Source organism: Sprattus sprattus, assembly GCF_963457725.1.
Source record: "Sprattus sprattus genome assembly, chromosome: 2".
Lineage (NCBI taxonomy): Eukaryota > Metazoa > Chordata > Actinopteri > Clupeiformes > Clupeidae > Sprattus > Sprattus sprattus.
The window spans coordinates 59162543-59178389 of record NC_137921.1 but is presented as its reverse complement, the minus strand read 5'-3'; the positions used below and the strand labels follow the sequence as shown (position 1 = coordinate 59178389).

The 15847-nt window shown below is 40.1% G+C and overlaps 1 protein-coding gene across 1 annotated transcript; it reads left to right on the top strand.

Annotated features, from left to right (window-relative positions):
* Positions 1 to 567: 567 nt before the first annotated feature.
* Positions 568 to 12362, top strand: hoga1 (4-hydroxy-2-oxoglutarate aldolase 1). Its single transcript, XM_080860681.1, has 8 exons — positions 568 to 652; positions 4142 to 4358; positions 6328 to 6456; positions 6876 to 7003; positions 7715 to 7849; positions 8980 to 9076; positions 10319 to 10452; positions 11439 to 12362. The coding sequence occupies exons 2-8, from the start codon at positions 4169 to 4171 to the stop codon at positions 11586 to 11588; spliced, it is 963 nt and encodes a 320-aa protein (XP_080716807.1). The 5' UTR covers positions 568 to 652; positions 4142 to 4168; the 3' UTR covers positions 11589 to 12362.
* Positions 12363 to 15847: the final 3485 nt, after the last annotated feature.

Genomic DNA, 15847 nt, shown 5'->3' with positions numbered 1-15847 from the left:
ACTCGAATCGTTGATTTTCAAAGGTTTTAATAAACTTGAACAACTAAATAAACTTTGGCCTTAATCATTACTCGAGCCCAATAAATGCAAACAATCTGGGAGTCACCTTGGCTAGTTGGAGTCTTGGAAAACCCAACTTTAGTAAGATCTTTAAGATAAAATAATGTCCTACTCTGCAAAATTTGAAAAGTACACAAAAGACAGGACTAGGGTGACGCTGGGCTGATTAAATGGAAAAGCAGGGAGTCTAGGTGTAACGACACCACCACACAAGGCTGCATCGGACCCTGCAGTGTGCTTTTTTTTCAATAACATAGTTCAAACTTTAAGACAACACATAGCCTATGTTTGCTTTTATTGTAGGATATGATCAAATGGAACATTGGATAATTTCCCTTAAAACTAGATTACGGTAGGTCTCTATCGGCCCAGCTGCTTGTTGCACAGAGACAAACAAGCGAAAATGTAAACAAATGCCACCAGATAACATGAATAGCAAACTGCAACATCGATACAGGTCTTCATGTCTATGGTCATGACGCCGAACTGAATAACCTCACTTATTGAGTTGCCACAGAGTGTAGACTGACGTTATTTGCTGCCACTACCGCGTCGCTTGATTTTCCTGAAGCGGACTTTACAGCGGATCTTGGTAGGATATATTTTTTTCTAACAGGTAACTTAGCAGCAATAATGATAAGATAAGTTGGTTTAAGCACGTGCTAACTTTTTAAAGACACATCGGGCACTGTACTCGACTGCTCGCTGCAGTCCCTTTTGCAAAAACACCGCTTTACCAGCTTATACTTGCTAGTTTGACCATCTTAAGTTGTTTTCGCATGCTTTTCGATGGTTTAGCTGATAATGTAAGCTAATAGCTGGTCATACCAGCAAAGACCAACTAAAACCAACTACCAGCCTAATTTGGTTTTCAGCTGTTCTTCAAATTCAGTATCATATCTACAGGTGGAATCAAAGTCTTGGATTTACTCAATATATTAGCCAAATTCGTCCGACAATCGATAATGGCCAACGTCTCTATAATAGAGACGTTATTGTAATTTTTGTACAGCTTTTTGTAACATAACCTACAGCATACGTTTTTGTGTAGATGTGTGCAGCCCAGTGATCAAAGTTCGCAGTCTTCTACTGCCCTTAGTATTCAAACATTTACCAGGTGACGCCGTAGACTTATAGACATGTATCATCCGCCACTGCATGTATGTCTATGCGTAGACCGGCCTCAAGTTTTTGAACAGCTATTCTAAGGTTTACGGTATTCATGGAGTCGACTGCTTGCTTGCTTGCTTGGAAGAGCAGCGTGAACATGGCCCAAATACCGAAGTGAAACAGGAACTAGCGCTTTTGACTAACAGTTAAAAAAAAAATCAGAATAAAGGTTTTCGGTTTTCAAGAAAGTATTATTAATAATAAAATAATCTGTCAGCTAAATTGTTGAACAATGAACACATATCACGTCTAAAGCACATATAACAATGGATATCACAAAATCTAACAGAAAAAGTGTTGTATCATTAAAACCATTAAAGATTAAGTAACCTATGAGCCCAACTGAACACACCTGCTGCCTTGAAGTTGTTGGGCTGAGAAAACTACAAATTGTCTCCCCTAATATGGGGCATAGATCTCTTCAGCAGACCCTCTACTAACAAATTCTTAAATAAAAAGTGGGGAATTGTCGTCTTTTCGCCATCCAGAACCAATAAACCGAAAGGCCTATTGACCTCCATAGGCCCAACTATAATACAGCTGCTGGATTAAAATTGTTGGGCTGAGAAAACTACATATTGTCTCCCCTAATATGGGGCAAAGATCTCTTCAGCAGAACCTCTACTTACATATTCTAAAATAAAAAGTGTGGAATTGTCTTCTTTGCGCCGTCTAGAACCAATATTTGTATTTTTCAGCATAAGCATTTAACACTTCCGGTTCAAAAGAAAGAAATCCCTATGGAAAAATGTATGGGTTTTCGCTAAATACGGTGTAAGTGACCAGTAATTAAGTGCAATAAACAGCAATGTAAGATTTGTGTTGGCCATACAGTTTTTTCAACCGAGCCGACCCCTTTCTCCCTCTTCAACTTGAGGTTTTCCTGCCCATCACAGACGACAGTTAGTCCTTACGGAGATCATAGAGTGCCGATTTATTCTATTGTTGCATATTTGTCACACGTTAAGTTTCAGATCATCAAATTAGTTTTAGTATTAAACTAAAACCTGAGTGAACACAAAATACAGTTTTTAAATGATGATTTCATTTATTAAAGGAAAAAAGCTATCCCAACCCACCTATGTGAAAAATCAATGCCCCCTTAGTTACTAAATCCCCTAATTAACCAAATGTAATTCATAATTTGGTTCAATTTCACTAGACACATCCAGGCATGTTGAATCATAACATCCCTTAAATATAACCTAACCTATAATCTGGAAATGTGAAGTAGGCTAAAATGTCTAAAAAAATCTTTGCAATCTTCTCCCTCTACCTCTCTCAATATATCATATTGTACTAGGTCTTTAATACTGATGTGGCCATTGGAAGTGCAACAGAGATAAAAGGCCAGTGTCATACATTCAGGAACCATTAACTTTGGCATTCAATATTTTATAATGAAACTACTAAAATGTATGGAAAAATCTAGTGCTACATTCTTGGCACTACCAAAGTCTATGACACCAGGTTGATTGAGGCAGTAGGAGTACTTTGTTTGGCTGAGGATGGCTTCAGTGAATATTGCAATAAAGCTAGACAGTTTATTCCAAAGTAACAGAGCCTTATGTTCTGTTGACTCCTGAGCCCTCTTAAGAGTCTTAAGAGTCTGTACATGGTATCGTGTAGCCGATATGTTGTTATTGTTAATTTAAATAACTTGTGTAACTAGGGTATTTTAATTTCTACATCAGGGGTCTTCAACGTTTTTCAGGCCAGGGACCCCCAAACTGATGGCGAGATGAGCAGGGACCCCCTACTATATAAATTGCCTAAAATTTTGTTTATAATATTCTGGGCCTAGTGCCAAATAAACATAGCTACCCTGTTATTGTGTATTCAATACTAAGCTATTCAAATAATACAAAGGTTAATATATTCATTAACATTTTTATTTTTTAACATTGAATTTAACCTAGTATTTTTGAACAACGAATTTAACTTAACATTTTTTTAACATTGAATTTAATTTAACAACATGAAAGGTACAGGGTGGCCGTGCCACTGCCATTTATAAACATACATCTTGCAAACAACTCTGAGCTAACAACTTATTAAAATAATTCACAGATATATGTTTTTATTTCATCATACATAAAAAAGGGACAGTGAATCCTCAAGCATCTGTCGATGGCACACATCCTCCCACATTAGTGAGATGTATCTTCTTTTCAATAACTCCTGACTGACACGATCCAACGGATGACAGAGGAGGAGTCTGGCGCATGGAGTTGTGTTGACAACATAGATGTTATAGTGAGATTGACTGGTCAACAAACCAATCACACCGCTAGCAAGTTGTTAAGATTGTAGGTAGTAGCATGCTCACATTAGCTAGGGGGCTCATACACCTCGTAAATCCTCTCAGACTTATTTTTCAGTTACAATTAACGTTTTTTGACCTTGTACAGTGTCTATTTCTCTTTAAAAATGTCAAACTAACAATGTATAGGTACAAACAAGACCAGCTATGTAGTTTGGTCCGCCATCTTTTATTTTTTGCTACAATATGTTTTATGATTGATGATTTATGTTAATGTAAATTTAAAGGGAATACATACAATTCTGATTCGGAAGACATTTAAATTTGTGGGGGAAAAAATTGGTTGGATTTTTTTTTTTTTTTTTTTTAGAAATATAAAAAAAAATTGTCTTATCAACCAAAGATTTCGCGACCCCCCTGCAGTACCCCCCTGTTGAAGACCCCTGTTCTACATTGTATAGATTGTATTCTTGCATTATATAGGATTATAGTATAATGCGTTTTGTTGGTTGTCTTTTAGTTAAGGGGTTTAATGTTTTTTTCAGAGATTAATGTGAAGAGGTGGTAGGAGTGATACATTATAGTATTGGTCGTATGGCTATCATCTTCCTCATCTGAACAAAATAATTTATCATTGTCCATTTGCAGTTTGCAGGTTTGAACGCTTGAACTACAATGTTCTCATTCAGAGCTTTGAAGAAATACAGAAGAGGTGCCGCTACCCTCTGGAAGCGAACAATGACCCGGAAACTTGATATAGGAGGCATCTATCCACCAATCGCTACCCCATTTACAGAGAAGGAAGAGGTGGACTATCAGAAGCTGGATGAAAACCTTCAGAAGTATTCCAAAATTCCATTTAAAGGTGACGTACATCAAAAATTACTTTTCAACATTAAGATACAGTGTGAAATGTGTTCAAGAGCTATGGGTCTTTGGGTTATGCTCATGGTATTTGGCAGATGCTTTTGTCCAAAGTCTCTTGCAAAACACAAACACACAAATATATAAATACATCTCTTACTGTGATAGATAGAAATCTTTACACTCACTCAGCCAGTTAATCTTTATTTAGCCAGTAGTAGTTAATTAGGTCCATATAACATTCCCTCTCTGTCATTGGATTTTGAAAGTTTGGTAGAAAATACTCCCAGCTCTTTTGAGAAGTCCCATGCATCATACAACTCCCTCAAAGTGAAAGAATTATGCTTGGACCTCTCAAACATGCTTTTCAGAGCCTGATTTTAGAACCTGGTTATATCATCTTGTGTAAACTAGATATACAGCCTAAATGTACAGACAAAATATGCTTTAATTTACATACATACATACACACACACACACAAACATACAATTTACAACTCACCAACCGGTAGGAAGTGTTGGAAAAATAACAGTAAATTGTAGCATGCATAACTCCTACATGTCTCTACCCAGCACATACATCTCTCTACCCAGCAGCACACATCTCTCTACCCAGCAGCACATACATCTCTCTACCCAGCAGCACATCTCTCTGCCCAGCAGCACATCTCTCTACCCAGCAGCACACACATCTCTCTACCCAGCAGCACATCTCTCTACCCAGCAGCACACACATATCTCTACCCAGCAGCACATCTCTCTACCCAGCAGCACACACATATCTCTACCCAGCAGCACATCTCTCTACCCAGCAGCACACACATATCTCTCCCCAGCAGCACACAAATCTCTCTACCCAGCAGCACATACATCTCTCTACCCAGCAGCACACACATCTCTCTACACAGCAGCACACACATCTCTCTACCCAGCAGCACATACATCTCTCTACACAGCAGCACACACATCTCTCTACCCAGCAGCACATACATCTCTCTACCCAGCAGCACACACATCTCTCTACACAGCAGCACACACATCTCTCTACCCAGCAGCACATACATCTCTCTACCCAGCAGCACATACATCTCTCTACCCAGCAGCACACACATCTCTCTACCCAGCAGCACACATCTCTCTACCCAGCAGCACATACATCTCTCTACCCAGCAGCTCACATCTCTCTCTACCCAGCAGCACACATCTCTCTACCCAGCAGCACACATCTCTCTACCCAGCAGCACATCTCTCTACCCAGCAAATACATCTCTCCACCCAGCAGCACACACATCTCTCCACCCAGCAGCACACACATCTCTCTACCAAGCAGCACATACATCTCTCTACCCAGCAGCACATCTCTCTACCCAGCAGCACACACATCTCTCTACCCAGCACATACATCTCTCTACCCAGCAGCACATCTCTCCACCCAGCAGCACACACATCTCTCTACCAAGCAGCACATACATCTCTCTACCCAGCAGCACATCTCTCCACCCAGCAGCACACACATCTCTCCACCCAGCAGCACACACATCTCTCTACCAAGCAGCACATACATCTCTCTACCCAGCAGCACATCTCTCTACCCAGCAGCACACACATCTCTCTACCCAGCAAATACATCTCTCCACCCAGCAGCACACACATCTCTCCACCCAGCAGCACACACATCTCTCTACCAAGCAGCACATACATCTCTCTACCCAGCAGCACATCTCTCTACCCAGCAGCACACACATCTCTCTACCCAGCACATACATCTCTCTAGCCTACGGCTAGGTCATGGCACATCATAAGGGAGCACATAAACTGCGATGTATACATTTCTGAGCTAATTTGTCACTAGGACCTGAAAATATGTTTTGTATATTTTTTGTAAGGTTGTTTTCATGTGTGTCTTAGTCAATGTAGGCTGTACTGATGAGCATATAAAATTGACAGGATCATCTCCTGTTTCTCTTTAGGCCTGGTGGTACAGGGTTCTAATGGGGAATACCCCTATCTGACCGTAGACGAGCGCCTGGAGGTGGTCAGGAGGGTCAGATGCATTCTTCCCAGTAGCATGCTGCTAATGGCAGGATCTGGCTGCGAGTGTGAGACAGCTTTTGGTCATTCTTGCGCTCGGTTCTTACTGCCAAACTAGAATTTCTAGTCGAATTGTCTTTCTGCTCATTCCTTTGTATTGATATTCATAACTTGTACTCATAGGAATTGTAATGGCCTGCGCACATGGCTTTGTTAAAGGACCATTTCAGTGATTTTCAACACCTACATTTCTAAAATGATCTGACTCATGAATAGTTCAACTTGCTGTCATACAAAGCAATTATACACAGTGGTAACTTAACGGTGTAGTTGTACAAGCCTAGTAAGGGTGTCAGGATACAATAGCAGTGCACAATTGGCTGGCGACAGCCACAACATGCGCAGTGTGCTGTACACATACTTTGTTTGTTTGTCCCTACAAACTCTTTCTTCTCTGTCAACCCGTCCACCTCCACACCTCTCTCAGCCACCAGAGCCACAGTGCACATGACAGAAGTGATGGCCCAGGCTGGAGCTGATGCCGTGCTAGTTGTGACACCCTGTTTCTATCGTGGCAGGATGAACAGCCAAGCACTTATTCAACATTACACTAAGGTCAGATTACACTAAGGTCAGATAACTTAAATGAGATGTTGTTGTGACACCCTGTTTCTATGGTGGCAGGATGAACAACCAAGCACTTATTCAACATTGCACTAAATGAGTGCAAGTTCACATCACCTAAATGAGATTACCTGACTAATTGAAACGCTTCCTGAGATGCATCAAAGGAAAACATTATTTTAGACTTAATTTCATAATGAATGACTCGTAATAAACAACAGTTTTTTCCCCAATATACCTTCCAATATGCTTTCTGTTGTGGCAAAGTGCAATAGAATATTTACAGCTATTCTACACAACGTTATTTTGTTGTCTTCATGTTTATAAAATAATTCTGAAACTTGAGGAATTGTGTCATAACCCCACCTCTTGGTGTGTGTATGCTACTGTTTGGAGATGTTTGGCCCATGTGTCATGCTAACTTGCTCATTGTATCTAGACCATTTTAATACATTAGCATTGCTTTTGTGTCTGAGAGTAAAATAAACATACTGGAATTGACAATGAAATTAACCAATCAACATCCTGAAGGAACACAGGCCTTGAGAGTCAATGGAAAAAATTTGCAAATTCTAGAATTGCATACTTTTCTTAGCTCATATCAGTACTTTTTTTTAGTAAAGTAGGGTTTTAGTAATTAAAAATTTAATCATGACTGATAACATAAAACATGTAAATATGAGGGCATGTTGTCTCGAGCAGGTGGCGGATGCGAGTCCAGTTCCTGTGGTTCTGTACAGTGTTCCAGGCAATACAGGCTTAGAGCTGCCAGTGGACGCCGTCATCTCCCTGTCTCAGCATCCAAACATTGTGGGACTTAAAGACAGTGGTGGAGATGTAAGTCAACTGTATTTGTATGTTCTTTTCCCACTCTTTGACTTATTTATGGATTTACTTGGCATTCATCAAAATATTTATTGATTAATGGTTAGAATAAATTCCACAATGTCACTTGTGGGTTATATATGTGTACATGCAAACTGGAAGTAGCAATTACTGGGAACAAAAATTGCTACAGCTTTGAAATATTACATTTTCTGAAATAGGGGGAAGCTGCAATGCAAAATTCTTATAGAAATACTTGAACTTTGGAGACCTTCCTTTCAGATGTTTGATCACATAATATCAGCAAATGAGGACAATCTGAAAGAGTCAAGTGGGAGGCACTGGTTAGGGTTAGGTGCACTGTTTGATTTCGCATGGAATGACCCTTCTGTGACATTCAGCCGTGGCCCACTGGTTAGGGTTTCAGGCCAGAAACCGTAGGGTGGCCGGTTCGCCGGGCGCCGCCAATGGCAGCTCACTGCTCCGGGTTAGTGTGTAACCTCACTTCACTGTGTGTGTGTGTCACTTCCCTGGATGGGTTAAATGCAGAGGTGAATTTCAGAGTGTGTGTGCCTCCCATCTTTTTGCGGCACACACCCATTTTTACTTATACCCTCCCAGCAGCGGTAATCTGCGCTTCTACTCAAATGTGCCTCCTTTGTAAATACCGTTTTATGTTTACACCCGCTATTTTACGCCTGAAATGGGCGCAATCCTGTTAGTAATTCAGGCCCTAAGTATCCAAAACAGGAAAAGGGCTGTCACTCAATAGCCCCGCCCCCGCATGAATATGTAGGAGGTGACTACTCTGATACACAGAGACTTCACAATGTGATGCTAATCAATGCTGTTTATGATTCTTTGGAACATATGTCTTCTGATGCAGAGAATTCTGACTGTGCAGAGTATCTGGAACTAGGAACACAACTAACCCTATGAGCTCAATATGGAGGACACAGAAACATTCCTATGTGAATCAATTTAGGATACACAAGATGAAAAAACAAATAGTAAAGAATGATGATAGAAAATAGAGAAACACATGAAAATCTAGTAAGTAATGCTCATAAAAATAATGATTCTGATTTACCACTCTTTCAAATGGGCATAACTTCTTCTGTTTTCACTGCATTTTGTCATAGATAACAAGAATTGGTCTCATCATTCACAAAACAAGATTGGAAGACTTCCAGGTCCTGGCAGGTTCTGCAGGATTCCTCATGGCCGCATACTCTGTTGGTAGGTTGGTTGTTCTTGTTTTGAGACCAGATTTTGTCAAATGATTCTTCCATTATGATTTTGACTACTGTGTCTTGCACTGTAAATGTAGAAACAACACCCTGACCTCTTTATGTTAGTAAATATGGGACACTATCTGTTGATGGCCTATTGTAGTTAATGACGACCCGTCAGTTGATTGACAGCCTTGTTTGGTGATGTGTTGTCAGGATGTGAGATGGACTAGCGTAGCTCTGGTGTGCGTTCATGTGCATGTGTGATCAGTGTGTACAGTAGTGTCCCTGCTCACTTGTGTGAGTCAAAGGTGTGACACTTCGGCTCTCCGCTAATGACTTTCACGGCTGTGGTGATGAGCCGGCTACAGAGATGTATCAATTTTGATGGAGGTGTTAGGACAACTATCTGTCATTTAGAGTGGCACGTGTCTTATCTGTGGTTGCAAGACTCATGTCGTGGAACAGATGAAAGACTGTGAACCATTGGTGTGTGTGTGTGTGTGTGTGTGTGTGTGTGTGTGTGTGTGTGTGTGTGTGTGTGAATGTATGGAACAGAAGAATGCATTAGAGAGGTAAAGATTGCGGAAAATGTATATGCTTGCTTTCTAAATTGTCCACACTGTTAAGTGCTTTGAGTATGTGTCTACCCACTTAGCTGTTCTACAACCAATATTTTGAATGCTGGCTCTGTCCATTTTTCTCCACTATTAAATATAATATTTAATGTGTATACCTTCTTATGCTGCATGAGTGCTTATATGTTTGACCCTCTGATATCACCCTTGTATCTCTATCTCTCCACCCGGCCGGCCCCAAGCAGATGGGTCCCCCCTTTGAGCTTAGCCTCTGCTCAAGGTTTCTTCTTTCCCTGGCCCCAGGCCTAAGTGCTTGCTCTTTGGGGTTCAGGCTCTGGGTTCTGTAAAGCATCTAGAAACTATTTAAATTGTTATTGGCACTTAATATAAATAGAATTGTGAATTGAGAATTGTGACAAACATTTCTCAATTTACATACTTTACAATTTATTTCACTTATATTTAATTTTGTGTATTTCATTTCATGTTTCATCTTGCCTTTTGTACCTAATTACTGCATTACTATGTAGAGTGGTCACATTTATTTAGTAAATTTACAAGTTAACAATCCATGCACATCCCTATGTTCCTCACAAGATTTCAAAATGATGAGAAACTTTCTCCAATCCAGTAATCGGTGTATTGATCAGACCTTGTGATATGTGTTGCAGGTGCAGTTGGGGGTGTGTGTGCTCTAGCCAATGTGTTGGGAAAGGAGGTTTGTGACCTGGAGAGACTCTGCCTGACGGGCCAATGGGACAAGGCCAGGGAGCTGCAGCACCGCCTCATCGAGCCCAACACAGCAGTGAGCATACAACACACACTTGACAATTCTCTTTGTAGTGCTGAGGAGAGTTCCAGAAAAAAACTGAACTTCCCACGTTTCCCCTTCCAAAGTTAAACTATCGCATACCACATTTCATTTGATAAATAGTCTTTGAGGGGTAAATCAATGTTTTACTCTGCTATGTTTAGAGGTCTACATTGGGGAAAAGTATTTTATGTTAGGAGTTGGGAGGATTGTGTTGATGTTAGTGAGATGCCATCAAGTGTGAATAGATGGGAGGATAGTGAGATGCCATGGAGTAGGATTAGACGGGAGGATAGTGTTGATGTTAGTGAGATGCCATCGAATGTGATTAGATGGGAGGATAGTGTTGATGTTGGTGAGATGCCATGGAGTAGGATTAGATGGGAGGATAGTGTTGATGTTAGTGAGATGCCATGGAGTAGGATTAGATGGGAGGATAGTGTTGATGTTAGTGAGATGCCATGGAGTAGGATTAGATGGGAGGATAGTGTTGATGTTAGTGAGATGCCATCGAATGTGAGTAGATGGGAGGATAGTGTTGATGTTAGTGAGATGCCATCGAATGTGAGTAGATGGAAGGACCGTATTTATGTTAGTGACATGCCATCTAGTGTGTGTAGATGGGATCTTTGACACTTGTGTTGGATGTTAGTGAGATGCCATCAAGTGTGAGTAGATGGGAGGATAGTGTCATTCTCAAATGTTCGGGGCCTACAATCATAACCTCAGTTATCTGTGATAAGGAGCAGGAAATTGTTCGTTATCCATGCTTTGACATCTTAAGGCAAGTTTCTATCTTAGGTAGTTGTATATCTGAGTTGTATTAGGTTTCATGAAATAGGTATAGTTGGGTGTCATTAGCCTAGCAGGTAAAGTAAGTACCATGCACCAATAAGGCTAGGGTTATTGAATGAAAAATATGGCATATAATGTATTCGATCTTCTAAAGAATGATGCTATCTCTTTCTCTCTCTGTTAAGGTGACCAGAAAGTATGGAGTGGCAGCCCTTAAGCAAGCGATGGAATGGTTTGGTTTCCATGGCGGTGCCACCCGCTCACCTTTGCAACCACTCTTGCAGACAGAATTGAAACAACTCCGTATTGATTTCTCCTCCAATGGTTGGCTGTGACTAGACAGGAATCGGTGAATATCTGCACTGACAGCTATTTGAGTTGGGTAGAAAAGAAAAGTTGTTCCCAACAGAACAGAACCCTTTAAGCATACAGTTAATATTACTGAATTGAGGAATATTATAAGGTGAAAGTGATTCATCTGGCTATTTTGATATACATATATATCCAAATCTAAACTCATTAAATTACATTTCATGATGAAAGGTAAATAACCAGACAGAAAATAATGAGTGATTGAAAGATTGTGAGGCGCCCTTTTGATATCAGAAACATCTGTTTTGAAGTTAAGTGTTTAGTAAAAATGACTCATGTCAATAAGGCAATATGTTTTATATATATATATATATATATATACCGTAAATCCTCGGATAAAGGCCGGGATTCAATTAGAAGCCGGGCTTCAGATAGTAGCCGGGGTCGTGGTCCATACGGACAAATAAAGGCCGGGCCCCGAATACAAGCCGGGGGTAAATAGGCCTCCTGTAGCCTACCAGCATCAGTACGTCGGCTCAAAGTAGACATCACAATTGAATTGAATGGATTTCACAAATACATGTTCTCATGTTTAATATTATATTATATAATATTGTTGGCTAATTTTATGGGCTGTTTGCAAAAAAAAATAGAAATTTCCCCACGTAGGACTAGGCTACTAGGCAAATTCGTTATTGTTTAGCCTAAATGCACGTATCGTACAGCCTGTTGTTTATCTGTAACGTTTTAGTTTGCTAGATTACTTCTTCCAGAAGGGATCATAAAGCAGTAGCTAGTAGACTTACGTATCTTTGATATTAAATTCAAAGAGACGGTGTATGCTGATTGCTGAAGAACATTCGGGAGAAAAAGCAGCAAAGAAGTTTGACATTGACCCGAGACGAATGCGACTAGCAGGTGGAGGTAGAAAGAAAGTTAGGCTGGATATCAAACCAGCTCGTTGAATACACGTTTTCAGTCCGTGATAAGCATAATAGAGTGACTAGAAAAATGATTAAAATCCAGGCTTTGGAAATCTTTTCCTCCTTGACTGACAGTGGAGACCATAACTCCGATGTTTATTTTTTACGTTGACACCGCACCTAAAGCGCTACGCGATGTGCAGGAAGTGTTGAACGCATGCAATGAATCATATTAGCCTACTGCAATTAAACCCATTATTTAAATAATAAAATTCTATAACAGAAGATAAGTAAGAAATAAAGGCCTGCCCCTAATACAAGCCTGCCCCAAATAAAGGCCGGTGCGCTGTGCAGCCTAAGTAAATACAAGCCCCGGCCACAATTGGAGGATTTACGGTATATATATATATATATATATATATGTTAATTTATAAAACAATTGGGTTCTATCGCGTTATTTAGCTGTTTCTGATTGGACGAGAGACTTTCCATGAGTTGGATTATCCGTCAACATACCAACAGTTTGGGACTTTTCACAGCTAATAATAAATCACTCCGCGATGAAATATTCGCGTTGATGATCACCGTTAATTCAAAATTCTTAAAATTCCAAACCAAGACGTTGACAATGGAACTATTTCCCACTTGCGGCCTCGGTGACTTCGGCCGAACACCACCCTTGGGATTATCCCTTACCTACCCCACTCCCACACCTGATACGTATATAGTTTAAATATCCTGCCGGAGAACATGAGACACGATACAAACATGTGCTGTGACGCATGGCCACTTCATCTCTCAAATGGTATTTTTAGGTTCACACCTTTTGTTGCCCTAAGTTGTAGGTCGCATATAAAGCTCATTTTACCTCAGTATAAAGACCTGCCAGTATTAAAAATCAGATGAATTATTGTGCACATCTCCAGTTAAAACTGGCTTTGATTTTCGTATTTGATGATCGTTATCTCTGTTCCTTTCCGAATGTTTTAGGCTAGTCCTCTGCTCAAGTAGTAGACTGCTAGGTTAGCTTGCTGGATGGACCAGTTAGTGAGCTAGTTTATTTACAGGTGCTTAAATTCCGTTGCTGGTAATAATATAGCTGTGATTTGGCCTATCTCTTTAATTGCTGGGTCTACAATAAAAGCTGGCGAGGTTAAGGAAATCCCTGGGTGTTTATGGGAAGAACAAAACAACGAAAGGTTGACAGAGCTTTATTATAAAGATGTTAATCAGATTCACTGATAATTAACATTAGAAACATTTTTACCAGATGTTGGTAACAACCCAGGTAATCAATTCACACAAAGAAACCAAACCAAATAAGTTTAGAAATTAAGTTACGTGTAATAATCTTAAATGACACAGAGAAAAAGTATTGAACACGCTTACTGACAGCTTCAAGACGCCTCCTGTATGGAGAAACAAGTAGCATGCATTGCTCAGGTGTGATTTTGGCCCCTTCCGCAAAAACAGTCTTCAAATCTTCTATGAATCTTGATCTTCAGTTCTTTCCAGAGATTTTCAATTGGATTCAAGTCAGGAGCTGGCTGAGCCATTCTAGCAGCTTTAATTTCTTACTCTGAAACCAATTGAGAGTGTCCTTGGCTGTGTGTTTGGGATCATTGTCTTGCTGAAATGTCCACCCTCATTTCATCTTCATCATCCTGGTAGATGGCAGCAGATTTGTATCAAGAATGTCTCTGTACATTTTTCCATTCATCCTCCCATCAATTGTGTGGAGTTTGCCAGTACCGTATGCTGAAAAGCAGCCCCACACCATGATGTTCCCCCCTCCAAACTTCACTGTTGGTATGGTGTTTTTAGGGTGATGTGCAGTGCCATTTTTCCTTCAAATGGTGTGTATTATGTTCATTTTTACTCTCATCTGACCAGACTATATTCTCTCAGTGTTTCACTCGCTTTTCCAAATGTTGTGCTGCAAACTTTAGACGAGCTTCAACATGTCTTTTTTCAGCAATGGAGTCTTGCGTGGTTAGCGTGCATACAGGCCATGGTGGTTTAGTGCATTATTACTTACTGTTTTCTTTGAAACAATTAGCTCTCCACAAGTGGACATTGGCTCTTGGACAACTCTTTTGATAATTAATTAAACCCCATAGAAAATCAGTGGGATGAGCTGAAGCCGAGTCTACAAACGTTGACCTCAGAATCTGAAGAGATACTGCATGTAGGAATGGTCTCAGATCCCGCGTGCCATGTGTTCACCAACCTAATCACGCATTATAGGAGAAGACTCAGAGTGGTTATCTTGGCAAAGGGAGGCTGCACAAAACATTATTTTAAGGGGTGCCAATAATTGTGGCAAACATGTTTTGGGGGAAAATATTTATTTAATGTCTTTTTTTTTTTTCTTTCAATAATTTTACTTCAATGATTTTTGTGAATATTTTGAGTGAAAGACCAAGAGGATAAACAGCAAACACATATTTCTTCATAGCCTGTTTTGCTCATATTCACTAGGGGTGCCAATATTTGTGGAGGGCACTGTATGTATGTGTGGTGCATCGTGGGTGATGGTTAGTAGAACTTTGGACATGGGTAAGGTGGGAATGGTCAGGAGGAACCAGTGGACAGCAACACCTCACACTTGAGGGTGTAGAGAGAGAGAAATAAAAGAAACATAACAAGAGAATGGAACTATGGGGTATACATCAGATCCTGTGGTCATAGTGCATCCGAGGGAACTACAGGGTCACGAGGGGGAGGAGACAGGTTCGTTTTATTCTTAATATGGTATTAAAAAAAGTGTTGAAGGCATGAATTGAATATTGGTAACTGGGGAGCTCTGGCACAAGCATCGGCATCCCAAAACATGTATCCAAATGCCCACAGGAAGCCTGATCGAATCTGACCCACCATCATTTCCAGATTCCAACCAAATCTTAAAAAGCCCTTGAAATAAACTTTGAAAAATTAAATATTGGGAAGTATGAAAACAAAAGCCCCTTAAGGGGCATAAACAATTGCAAGAATAATAGTAATATTATACATTTTCCCTGTGACCATGAGACTTGTATAAGCATGGCTGTACCCCTGGACCTAGCCTGGAATGTAAGTCATACATTGAATCAACTTAATTATTCCCGAATCTCAAATGATGAGCGACTTTGAGATGTGTCCCAATATAAATACATATTAAACATGTGCTCCTAAACTCTGGACATTAATCAGGACTTTTGTATGAGGAGTATGATATAGTAAAAAAAAATACTACCGCAGCGGTGATGATACAAAGGGAGATATTTAAGGTTGCCTCAGAGTTTTAAATGTTCAATTCTAAGGCATTTCACAAATGTAACTTCTCTGAAAAAAAAAATGGATTCTGATACATTTCCTCA